Source organism: Notothenia rossii (genome assembly GCF_949606895.1).
Source record: "Notothenia rossii genome assembly, chromosome: 8".
Classification (NCBI taxonomy): Eukaryota; Metazoa; Chordata; class Actinopteri; order Perciformes; family Nototheniidae; genus Notothenia; species Notothenia rossii.
Window position 1 is genome coordinate 65,985,710 of NC_136906.1, and position 13,494 is coordinate 65,999,203.

At 41.1% G+C, this 13,494-nt stretch overlaps 1 protein-coding gene across 2 annotated transcripts in view; it reads right to left on the bottom strand.

The window, feature by feature from the left end:
* Positions 1 to 3,602: 3,602 nt before the first annotated feature.
* Positions 3,603 to 13,494, bottom strand: part of bmf2 (BCL2 modifying factor 2) — a 45,924-nt gene continuing 36,032 nt past the window's right edge. For both annotated transcript variants that reach the window (XM_079643176.1, XM_079643175.1), the window contains 3 exons: positions 11,676 to 11,906; positions 10,128 to 10,339; positions 3,603 to 7,153 (listed from right to left, as the gene is read on the bottom strand). In XM_079643176.1, the coding sequence (XP_079499302.1) occupies positions 7,037 to 7,153; positions 10,128 to 10,339; positions 11,676 to 11,883 (537 nt within the window). In that variant the 5' untranslated portion in view covers positions 11,884 to 11,906 and the 3' untranslated portion in view covers positions 3,603 to 7,036. The remainder of the gene's footprint in view (positions 7,154 to 10,127; positions 10,340 to 11,675; positions 11,907 to 13,494) is intronic.

A 13,494-nucleotide genomic window follows, 5' to 3' on the forward strand; every position in this document is an offset into this window, starting at 1 on the left:
GAGCGGAGCCAGGTAACTGAAGAGCCCTGCCACCAATTTGAAAAAGCTCACAGATAATGTGACTCAAGGTTGAGTTTTTTCTTTGTGTTGTTTTTTTTGTAGATTGATTGATTTTTAAAAGATACATTCACTTATTGCCCTGCAGGTTTGGTTGTCTGGAACAGCAAAGTGTACCCACATCTAATGTTGGCAAGCATTGTTTTACTTACCATTAGGCCTAGCTGCAAAAACATTTTCCTAAATAAAATACGTTTTGGCATTAACACTATTTCCACGTTATCTTCTTTAACACTTTGCTTCCCACTCCTTTCATTTCAATTATGAGTTATTGATAATCCCTGTTTTCGACATGACAACTACCTTTTTGGTGTAAATGCATTCACACCAAACACAAAAAACGCATAAACTGCACTTAAATCAAAAGCTTAGGTAGCAGTTGAGGCGCGGCTAAGCTATGCTAGTTTTAGCTGAACTAGCTAACTGTTAGCTTACTGTTTTTTCTCTACCATTGCATATCTTTGCCGTTGCCTTAATTATGTGTTACAGTTGTGGGATGTTCAACTGAATTATCAATGGGTATATGCTAGATCTTCGAAATATAAAGTTTTGAAACACAGAGAAGTTAATGTGGCTATCTCACCAACTAGCTTAAACTTGATTTTGCCCTCTTGTTTTAAGGACGGTTTATCTGTGACTAAGTGCAGCTAAGTGTGACTGCAGAAGTGGCAATTTCCGAGCCACAGAGCAGTTATTCTGAGGTTTGGTTAGTATTCATAAGCGGTCAGCACAGGGAACTGACAAAACTAGGAAGAAGCTGGAGCCTGCAGCTCAGCTTAAATACAAACTAAGCGGATGAAATGCAGGTGGACAGGAGGCCAGATGGCTGCAGGTGGTTACCATGTGAAATGAATAAGGCCAGGGCAGACAATCAAAGTCAGGTGGGAAAACACAAAGGCAGGAAGTAAAAAGCAGACATGCCTTAAAATGAGTACACTTACAAAATAAAACAGTAGGCTACATATCAACAAAAGCCAGCATCATGACACTAAATATTTTCTTTTATGACTGAACTAGTCTTTAATCCCATTATTTTTATGGTGTAGCCTACTGATTATTATGCACTTTTTTGTGCTTGCAACACTATACTGATGCAGTTTGGTTTTACACATGAAAATAAATTGTCACCTACAAAAACAGATATGTGTTATGTGGTTTGAATGCAAGTCAGTTATTAAAGCATGGTCCACAAAGCAGAGACTCATCTAAGAAGGCAGTCATGCTATTCCCAAGAGCCTCTTCTCAGCTGCAGCTGCACCAACGTGTTTTGAACTAAACACACCGCCAAAGTGCTACACCTGACATGTGTGCCCTTTCAGAGCGGCAGGACCTCTTCTCTATGGACGGGAAGTTCATTTCCTCAGAGGATGGAGCCACACCTATTCAATTTTATACCATATTATTATTTTACCCCCATAAATATAACCCATTTCTGTTCTTTGTGCTGTTCTTTGCTGCGCTGAAAGACATGTTTCTAAAGCTCAGTATATCTCAGAGAACATCAATGCATAAACAAGAAAAGCTTTGTACATGTGTGGAGAAGATTGAAGATTGATTATTTCTGAAAGTAAAAATGGATGTTTACACTTGCAGTGCAGGAAGATGCTCCTCCCTTGACCTCTTTACAAGAAACCGCAAGACACAGAGAGCTTTGAGAAGGTGATAATTGAAATGTCATCACTCTCTGAAACATCTCATGAGATCGTTCTGTGGATTCATAAACCAGAAGATTATTGTGAGCTCGTTCTTGTCCTCGCTCAGTCTTAAATCATAATAGCAGCACAAAACAGATGGGGAAATGTGAAACAACTGAACAAAGAAACTAAATTATGGTAACACGAGAACATATAGCAACCTGATAAAACTGTAAATCTCACAGTCACTCAGAGACACAAAAGCAACTTCTGTGGGACTGCTGCCTGCCACATAAAGGGAAATATAGGAACAGACAATACACATAAAACATTTCAGTCTTTCCCTGGCGGCATTGCAGCACTCACATTCAGACACTGAAGGGTTAATGTAATTTATGGGACTCAAGGCAGAAAGGCAGAAGTAAACAAAGAGAGCCGAGGACTGGAGCTTCTCTGGCTGCTGAAGTTGAGGCGTGACCCTTGAGATAGGCACCGGGCTATCATGAGGGCGTCTCCCTGTGTGACTAGCCAGGAGAACAGGGAGGCCTTTGTCAGGGCTGTGTGCGCAAAAGTGCTGAGCCAAGCAGGCCCTCACCCCTCACCCCCTCCCAACCATGTGTTTTTTTTCCTCTTTCTCCCTGGAGACACTCACAAATGCTCACACACACACTTGTCTGTATTTACCAGCGGTCCCAGGGGACGAGGCTTTTTACTTCAACTGGTGAGAGGCTAAGGAGGGGAATAAAGAGCCAGTTTTTTGGTTAAAGTCTGGATAAGTTAGCATCGCATTCTGGGATGCAACTTAGGCATTAATATAGCCCGCTGCTGCTAAGAGTTTCTAATAGTCCCTGTTTCCAGTCAAGTTGACTTTGAGAGAAATGTCATCCTGCCTTGATAAGAAATGTATTTTCTGGTCTGCTTGCAAATTTCAAAGTTAAAACAACAACTGCTCTGTCTTTTTTTAATGGTTCCCGATATCTACTCGTTGATCAAATTGAAGTAAATGAGGACATTCAATTGTTCTAAAGTTCAGTCTGTATGCAATGTGTTATGTGAAATAAAACACAATACGGTAAGTAATTTGACAAACCAATTAGTGTGTGTTGTTTCTGTTGAGTGTGACTCTTTACTTATCTTAACAATGTTTGCAAAAGCAGAAACGACTATGACTGTCTGTTTTAGAAATAATACGGAAAATGCCTCAAAGGTGACAGTTGTCACTGGTAATGAAACTTTTTTTGTATCAACTGAAATCAGCACGCCCCGCAGCACAACACACTTCAATGTGCTAATCTTTATGGGGTTCAGGTCAGGCCTTAAATCATGAATTTTCTTTTTTCCTGAGGCTGTGTTTCTGCACTACCTACCCTGACACACACACACACACACACACACACACACACACACACACACACACACACACACACACACACACACACACACACACACACACACACACACACACACACACACACACACACACACACACACACACACACACACACACACACACACACACACTTCCCCACTGCCCCTGTCTACACAAAGCAGCTGCCTGAGGGAGAGCTGGTGACAGAAGAGTGAATCACTGTTTAGGTAAGGTTGCACCTTTCCCCCAGAGGGAAGAGCGTGTAAAAATGTGCTAAGCTCCCAACATTGCCTTCAGGGCTTATGAAATGCTCCTATTGTTCATGCTAAATTAACTTCTTTGGGACTTTCAGGGGGTTTAAATCACTGGTGTCTAGTCATAGAACAGGTTTTATTCAGTCACTGTGACTTTATGGGATTGTTATGGTTATGGCAGCAGAAACGTGTTAGGTGACGAACACAGGAATGATTATGTATCATGTGTGTTTGTGTGTGTTAGAGAACTCATCGTTTGTCTTTAGTAAAAGAAACAAAGCACAAGCCTTTTAAATTGTCCTTAAAGTTTTAATGAAAAAAAAACAGCAATGTACCCATTTAACAACAGAAGAAATTAAGAGAACTTGTAAGATTTCGAGAGCCAAGCTCTTATGTACAGCATATTGCACTAGAAAAAGAAACAAACATCCCCCGTCCCTCTGTTCCCTCCATCACCTCATGTCCTGCGCTGTTTGAAAACTGTGCAGTCGACACAGAGCAGTCCCAAAGATGACACAGACAATGCTTTAACAAAAACTGCTACATTTGGACTGGGTCTCACTTCATTAGGACACATGAATGTGAAATCCTTGAGACCACTCTGAACGTAAAGAAAGAAATGTGAAGACAATACAAACTCCCTGCGCACGAAGCACGGCAGTCTGAAATAAGTTCCACTGTTCAGTTCATGTATTAAAAGAGATATTGTGGTTTTCACTCCATTAAATTACATTCAAACCCTTAAGATACAGATTTTTTTCAGGAATGTTGGACATGCATTTTTACTCCATTTACATATATTGAAAAAAGCCCTTGAACTGAGAGTGACACAGCAGACTTGGCAATATCCAAAAGTGTTAAATGCCACAACATTGAAAAAAAAAAGCAATCCTAAAAAAAAAACTTTTGTTGTTGTAGATCTTTCTTCGTCTTAATTACAAAAAGATATGGAAAACAATTGTTAAAAATGTTTTATAAAGATAGCCACAATAGCTGTTTCAAATTCATGTCAAATGTATAAAAAAAACACCAAATCACAGCACTTGACAGAAAAGATGCACTTAAAAAAATGGAATTGAAGAAATTTTATATTAAAGACACTGAAGGTTGAACGAATAACAAAATGTTTCACTTGAGTCAGGGTTGCAACAGTGGTTGGTAACCGACTGAGTGGCTGTTCAACCCAGCTCACATACAAATAATACTGGGCACCATGGTGACTCATTCCTCCTTCAAATGTAAACCCACAGCCCTACTAGATTGTAGATAATAAAGTACAAGAACCCAGGCGAGCTAGGCAGATCCAGCATATTACAGAGTTTCTAGAGGGGAAATTCAGCACAAGAGTAGAAAGAGAGAGGCGCAAAAAATACAGTTTTTACAGTGCACATTGATTGCAAACAGTCATTTCTGATATTGAGAAGCGCGGTTAAACTCGCCGTTTGTGCTGAGGTTGAGCCTGTGCCTCGTGAAACAGATCTTTTGTGTATCAAGGCACAACGAACACGACATACTGTTGTGTCAAGTCGTTTAGTATGGTAGCATGTTGTTCTCACAGAGCCCAAGTGAAACGAGGGCTGTGGCAAGTGACTTTGAATAATGATGCCAAGTGTTGATGATGATGTGGTAGGTCTGTTACTCACAAGGCACATTTTTGTACATTTGATTGTCTGCTGTTTCACGTGATTTGTAAAGACTCACACCGTTAGAGTGAGAACTCACGAGGCACATGGCTTTTAGTCCAACCTCCCCATACACAGGCATCAAACACACAACTGAATGCGCATCAACAATGAGAAGAAAAGGACTGTACACACTGAGATAGCATCTATACAGTAGAACTGAGCAAATATACACAAAATAAATTAGAATAAATTATCCAAAAAGAAACCAAAACAAAATGAAACCTGTTCTCATTAAGGACAGGGAGTAGCTAAACATGGCGTGAAATGGCTCAGCGTTCATTGTTTGCAGGAAACAACATTTTGGTTTAGCTACTCCAGTCGTAACCTCTATATCTGTTGATGTCGAGAGAATGTACTTTGGATAACATAAAAAGTCCAATGAAATATAATTTATTCTAACTCAAAGGCAGATTATTTGCAACTCATAGTAAGCATCAGGTAATTAACATGGTCTTTAACTACTCCCTGAAGAAAAAAACTAAAAACCCATCAGTGTCTTCAAAAGTTAATATCATGAATCTACAGCAGACTGAAATAATACATCCAATGACAACATTTTCTTTCTTTAAAGACTTAATAAACCTTACTTTAAACAGTGGCTGTGTCGTTGCAAAAAGGGTGTATAAACCTTCTCTTAAAATGTGTCTGTGTATGCGAGTAAAAATGTTTTTCTGAACTGTACAGGAGCTGTTCTTACTAAGTTCTCGGTGAAGCTGGATATACCACTGGCAGTTTGGTGAAAGAAAGCACTTGAATGAAAGGTCGATACGTAACATGTATCAGCACATCGGGATTGAATCAGTGCTCGAAACACTTCCACCTGGAGCGAAATAAAATAAAAATGCATCTCTGTAACTTCGACCCAAAATCTTTCTGTAATAAAGACATTTGAAAGAGGTGTAATCTCAGTTTGATTGCAAATGCAACAGATCCCTAAGATTTTCCTTTCCTTCCACTGGCTTGAATATTGCTCGCCCATAGAAATGCTGATAAACGTCATCTCTCCCACAAGTCTCCCACCCAATGCAGCAAAGGGCTAAATTGCGATTGTCACTCCAGCCAGAGAAAGAAAAACTGAAAAGCTTTAGAAAACGATGAAATCTCTCCAAAGCTTTTCAGCTGTGTGATTGTTTTTCCAGTTCCCTGATCGTGATCCCACAAAGGAGATTTGTTTGTGCTTATTTGGTTTCAAAATGACTTCAGATTTTGGAAACAGTAAGCACGCACTCCTACAGACACATGATCACAAATTCAAAGAGTAATCACGATTATGTCGGGTATTATTCGACTAAAATACCTTCAGTAAACCTACATTCAAGTATATATGTGTTTCTCCTTTAAATCAACAGGATCTGAATCTACACAGTGGGTCTTTAGGCCACTTCTAACAGCATGAGTGGAACTAAAGATGGAGAGGCTGATGGATGAGACTTGATGATGTCACTATGTCTAAAGTGGAATCTGGCACCGTCACAATGTCATGAAAACCATTCAGAAATGAGCCAGTGTGAAACAGTAAAGGATAAGTACAGGGCTTATTGTTTTTCTGAGAATAAATTAGAAATTTGCCTCGAGTCCTCAAGGTTTAAAGTCAGTAACTTCAGCACAGACATGTCCACGTCCAGTTTGACGCCAGAAAAAGTGGCCTAATCTTAAAAAGGAGTTTTTCACTGATTTCCTCGTTGCAAAAGAGTTGTACTGTGGCAGGAGAGAATAAGGCATTCCCTGGACTGATGGAGGTCCTTCAAGACTTGAAACACCAAATAAAAAGAGCAGTTTACTGTACAAAATAGGTAATCTTACAAACATTTCGAAAATATCTCTTCAAACGCAATGGCTTCTTCTCAGAGAGGCGAGAAAAAAAAAAAAAAAAAAAAAAAAAATTGTCAGTCTCCGTCCAGCGGTGACGAGTGTTTTCTTCATCTCATCTTCGTGATCAATAGGAAAACAAAATCCAAACCCGTGTTCCATCTTACAGTGCCATCTCTTTAAAAGTCTGGTCCCTTGTCCCTATAAGGAGGGGGAAAAGAAGCTCCTTCATCTCTGCGCTCCTCTCAGGCGGGGGAAGAGAGCCTCTCGTGGAAACAGAAAGCCAAACAGGGCCATCGTAAGGCGCATCCAGGCAGGCAGGTTCTGTCTCTGACCCCTCATGAACTGCAAAGAAAAAAAGCACATGAGGTTGTTAGCATCAGAGATTTATCAGCGGTAAGATAAAGACAATAACCCTAACATGGTTTTGAGTTGGAGCCTTGTGACCGGTGGTAAACCTTGCGATATCAAATCAAATGACCAGGTAGAATTGATGTTTCCACAACATTAGCTTGTGTCTAGCAAACATCTCTGTCTCACGCACATCCTGCAGTTTAATAACAAGGGCAGTGGCTCAGTGATTTCCTGGTGACAGAAGTTAATTGTATTGCTTCATTTATTCATTCGATGAGAGGATGAAAATGACCAGACTGTTAAAACAACCCTCAGGATCTGCCACTCATCTCCATGATGTCAATCCCCCCCTGGGGTTTGAGACAGTCCCTCTTATTAAATGTCGCGCTGTTGACTTCTCAAACCTCAAAAGTGAAATGCTTTCAGAGAACGCACTGCCTATTTCATCACGGCTCTCTTGTAAAAGCAGAAAGTCAGACGAATAATTATCAAAACAAAGCCAGAGGAAAATGAATCTGCTCCCTCCTATGGAGCTGCCTTTCTCTCAGCTCTGTCATTTTCTTCTTTTGGGGGGCTACAGTACAGATGAAGGGGCTCCTGCTGCAGCCTGCAATCTCCTCTCCCCCCCTCCTCATCTCTGATCCTGCACAGCAGCTCCCACTGGCTTTCTGAACACCCGTGCTCACATATTGCAGCCTGTTGCATAAGCACTCCTGCTAACCATATCTCCCTCTCTCTATCAAGGTCTATACCAGCTTAGTAATCAGAGTCCGCCACAGGCTATTTGATGCAAAACTAGCAGCCTGCACTGAACTGAACGAGCACCGCTAAATGTAACCGTAATTGTCCTTAATTGCTCTTAATTCTACACTGCTGAGCTTATTTAAACACCACGTCGGTTTGTTCCTCTTTCTGCTGTCATTTGGGTGTGTAGTGGAGGATGGCGTGTACTTTGTTTGCCCTTTTTAGGCTAATTCCCTTCAAGCGATTAGGAATTCTGACACCATGTTGGCTGCTTTACTCAATGTTACTCCTTACTTCCTTTGTACTTCACATCTATTAGAATCCACATTTTAGCCCACACCAGCAACTTCTTCTCAGATAGGCAGTGGAAAAGTCTAACAATAGCACCAGACACAATACAGAAGAAGTGATTGGATATCATAAAGGACCTTTATTTTGATTTTGTTCTCCCTTTGGAGTACAACAGCAGTATCCTGCAGGAGAGGAGTGCAGACAGCAGACAAAAAAGAAAGCGTCTCTCTTATCTCTTTGTCACAGAGTTACAAAACAAAACACACACAAAGACACAAACGCAGAGGCAGGCAGCGAGACAACTGAGGTATTGTGGGTAGCCGTGAGTCAGACACTATTTTTAGACACCATATAAACAGACGGCCAAGTCTACCCAGACACAGACCTGCCGCTCACTCTTGTTCGTGATAGTCACATTGATCTCACCGGCAGTCATTGTCAAAACATCTCACCGTTTATCACTTTACGTTTATTCTTTCACCCACTCTCTTTCACTTTGTTTACTCTCTCCTCCTCCATTAACCGCACAGTGAAGTGCTTTTCAAAACGTATCAACCACACCTTGATATTGACGCAGACCCCCGTGGCAAAACAGTACAGCAGCAGATAAGGAACGCGATACCCCTCCCAGTGTATTTGTACTCATTAACTCGAGTTCATAGTGTGGACTCTCAGTCAGGCCACTGAGTGCTTAACAAACACTGATACCGCTAACCCCCTGGACCTGTTATAAAACACACTTTGTTGCCACATCTAGATGTACAGAATGGATGTGGAACTTGTTGTCAGCGGCATGTGAGTTTCATTTCTCGATATGCACAATTAACCACGTATCGTGAACTACACAAGGTATGTGGTGCTGAGCTATTCTCTCGGGAGCTTGGCAAACAGTGAGCCTACACACTCAATTACCTTCATCGTCTTCACAAGTCCCACATCGTTTCATGCTTCATGAGGTACGTATGTTCAGTATAAAGAAGTCTACTTTCAGGTAAAAGTACACAAGTAATAAACAGATGGTTGACATCTTTTACAATTATACAGCGGAGACAAAGAGATGAAGGAAATCGGTCAGGAGTGGGTGGGTTTTCTTTGTAGACTAGAAAACATATTAATATTCCTTTTGAGTGTAATGAAATAGTGCCAATGATGCAGTATGGGAAGTGTAGTCTTTAACATTCTGCTGAGATTTAGAAGACCAAATGACCTTGACCAAAGGGCCAATATTTCATTTTAAAAAGGGAGAAAGGGACAAAAACAATATATTCCTTTGACTGAATGATTTTGAGTTTTGTAGGTTTATTATCCTGTATGAAGTCACAAAATGGTGCTCTATTAGTGATTTAGGATTTTTCCTTCAGTGTCGCCAAGAAAGTGGTTGAATCACAGCAAAGGCTATTTTGATCCAGTTGTGGTCAATTCGGCTGGCAAAATGTTCTGCCCTTTTCCCCCCAAACGTGAACCACAAATTGGCACAAGGTTGTTTTGAGATGTGTCTCTAATCAAGTAAATGCTGACACACAAACGTTCTATCCTGTGTCAAAAATCAGTTTGAGTCCTAGCAAACCAAATAAATGTTATTGAACGTGTGTGGCGCAGTGGGTTGTGCATTGGTGTTGGGATAAGAAGGCCACAGGTTCAAACCCCACTGCAGTCAGCATGTCGTTGTGTCCCTGAGACACTTCACCCCAAATTGTTCCTGTGGGGGTTGTCCACAGTATTGAGTATGTAAGTCGCTTTGGATAAAAGCGTCTAACAAGTAACAAGTAACATGTAATGTCTAACGATTGGCATTGTGATATGCATAAGGAGATGTTGAACAGGCCACTTGTGTTCACACTGTTTACACTTTGACACAGGTTCATTAACATAGTGTTTGAAGTAGTGGGATCATTTAAGGATCCACTTCACTGCGTGGAGTGAGGCTTACCAGTTCAACGTGATCCTGGTGGAACTTGTCTCCGATCTCCCGAAGTTTACGACCAATTTGCGCCTCGACGCTCACCCCTGCCTGCTCCTCGGGTCTCTCTGCCATCCTGTCATCTTCCTCCCCTCTGCCCTCCTCCTCTTCAATTTGCCTCTCTCCCCGGTCCTCCATGGGCTCAAACTGAGCGGGGAAATGTGAGCGTAATCCAGCGTTGCCTAAAAGGAAAACATCAAGCTTCTTAAAACTTGTGTTGTTGGTGTTGCATCTTTAAAATAGCTGTTTTCAGTGTTAGAGCCAAGATGAATATAAGGTGAAGAGACATTACTGATTCTGTTTAGTTAAACCACTTATGTATGACTAAAAAGTGAAAAACCTCAGTCAAGTATCTAGATTAATATGAATGGCTTCAAACACAACTGTGTGTGACAAAAACAGTATCTACTTAACACGGTTGCTGTATTGCTTTCTGAAACACAAACAGCTTTTATCAGATTTTCGCAGATGGGAAAATTACAAAGAGTCCACAAACAAGTGGAGGGGTTGGTAGGTGGGAAAGCGCGAACCACATTATTAAATCATCAGTGGCCCTAGTAAACTGCTACCTTTCCGTTGTGTCATTGAGTTTACTCATTGCCTCAAGCGCCCTTCTGCACTCAGAGGGAAAACTATTTTTCTATGTTATCATGTGTGCTGAATGCCCTGCTGTTCCTCCTCCCAGAGGACTATAATACCTCTTAGAAATGAGCAAGAAATGGAACCGGGCCAAGTGCATGACATCCATTACTGAGTAAATTACAATGGAAGACAAAGTAATAACAGTGTGTGGTGTTTATGTATTTCATAACTTTAAACGCTGAACAATATGTACCTCTCACACTATGACACTGAGTCAACAAACAAACAATATTCTACTTCAACATGAGTTCAATTCAATTAGGGTGATGTCACACTGATTCGATTAGAGATGGGAATACTATATTGGATTAAAAGTGAAGGACATATTAGTGTGGGTATGTGCCTTTATGTTAGCATGAAATTTGCATTGTCTGTATTTAAAATACGTAAACAGAAACAGAGTGTCATATGGTTAACATCACATCAATATCTATCAGATCTAAATTGTTGGATGACATAATTACAAATCTACAGTGTTAACTGTTTCTTAGAATGCTGAGTTTTACAAGTTCTCAGCGTGCGTATAATAGGACACGGGGATCTCCCTGCAGTAAGGAAAATACATTTTATAGGTTGTTCTAATTCTGGTTTTCAGTAATAATTTTAAATTGAATTCAGTTTCTCTGAAAGCCTTAAATCAAATAAAACCCCTGCCTCCAATTTTCATTCTATCCGACACTCCTAAAACCAGATTGACAGTTTTAATCACTTGGGTCTTTGAGGGCAGTTCTCAATGAGTAACCTGCCGGATAAAAGGATAAAAGGAATGACTAATAGTGTCAGATCTCACTAGAACATTAAACCCTTACACTCAGTTTCTAAAACCATAAGCCCACAACACTTTCCGCAGGCTCACATGATCTCCCCCCTCCTTACCGTGAAAGGGTATGCGAGGCTGCCGATGCATGCCGCAGGGCAGTGAGTTGATGCCGATGCTGTTGTTGTTATGGCTGTTCGTCGTGACAGCAGCCATGGCCTGTCCACCCGCAATCTGTGTAACACGTTCTTCGTATTTGACGTCCATAAAGGGGGTTCCCCAGAGCTGCGAGATAGGCCGTGACATGTCCTCCTCCTCATCATCCATCCGATGCCTCAGCGGTAAACTCCCTGAAGGGGTAAAAATGAGCACAAAGATGGAAACTTTAGAATGAAATGAAAAGTGTTTTTGAAAGTGTTTTTGTTGCGAAAATATTAGACACATTTGTTGGACTGTGTTTGACTTTATCATCTTTAGATCGCAGGTAAGTTGGGTGTGATTTGTTTCCAAACAAAAAGTTCCAAATGTCATTGTGTTATCAGTGAAAACGTTGCCCTCTGGCAGATAGAAAATGATCGCTCCCTGTCTACATTAAATGAAAATAAATCCTGAGTCATTCATGCCCAGGCTAATGTTGTGTGTGGTGATACTGAAAACAAACAAGCAGAGATGAGTAACCTCAAGAGGCACACAGATGGATCTGCCAATGTAAACACAAGATTAAGCTATCATCTCTTATTATATAGTGATGAGTAGCCACAGGAGCCAAACATATGGAAACACACTGTGTAGGGGCACCCAGCAGGCAGATAAAAATGCCACGCCAAATCTGCCACACTCACGTAGCAGATTTTGCCAAGCTGTTGCTGCCAAATTGTAATTGAGAGCCAAAAGATCCACTGAAGAGGCAATTTCTGCCTCACAACTACCTTAATCTGTTCCACAGAGAGGAGTCACAGTCAGGAGATTAGCTTCCTCCAGCACAATTCCACGGCTCAACATTAATACCTATGCTTGTTGTCCCCTTTCTCTCTCTCAACCACATAATAACTGGATGGCTGCCTGTCCACACTTCTGTCTACACTATAAACGCATGCAAACACAGCAGCGGGTGGTGTTTCAGTGAAACCCCAGTGAAACCAAAGTCCTGGCTAGACTGTCATGTGCTGCATGCAGCGGCCACTTCATGAGGGAGATAACGAGTTTCACTCCATCCTCAACTGTAGCTGCTCAACGCAAAAACACTCGCACTCTCTTCCTCCTTGGCCACATGCCACAACATGAATAGCGTTTCATCTTTTTTTCCAAGGGTGTCTGTCTTTTCCTTTTGTTGTGTGAGTGGAGACAAATGGGCAGGGTTGACTGGCAAATGCAAAAATTGAAACTGGATATACTGGAATAGTGTTTACTGAGCTTGGCGAAACCAGTAGTGTATCTATTTGTGAAAGTGTCCTTGTGCATTATGTCATATCATATGGAGTCAAAGGAGGAAACTACATCTCGCACCTGTGGAAAAACACGGTCTAATATCCAGGTATTATTATTATAGTGTAAGATGTCAGTCTCTGAGTCACTTTTTTGGTAAACAAAAGAAATATTATAGAGCCACACATCCTCTGGCCTTGATTGTTCCTAGGGCATTTAAACAGCCCAACTTGTCACTGCATACTAATTATTTATGCATTACAGACATTAAAAACAGCCCATAATCTGCATGAACTTGTCCTCCGGGTAAGTAAAGTAGTACTTCATTTGACATTATAAAAGCAGTAAGGGCTCTTCAACAGTACCACAAGTTTCACCGCCAATCAATGTGCACTTGTGTTGTGTGGCATTGACAGCCCTGTCTTGAATTTTCACTGGCAGTCAACAGAAGACTGGCAAGTATTATCATTGTGTCAGACACATAAAAACAAACATAGAAAGGGAGACACACAG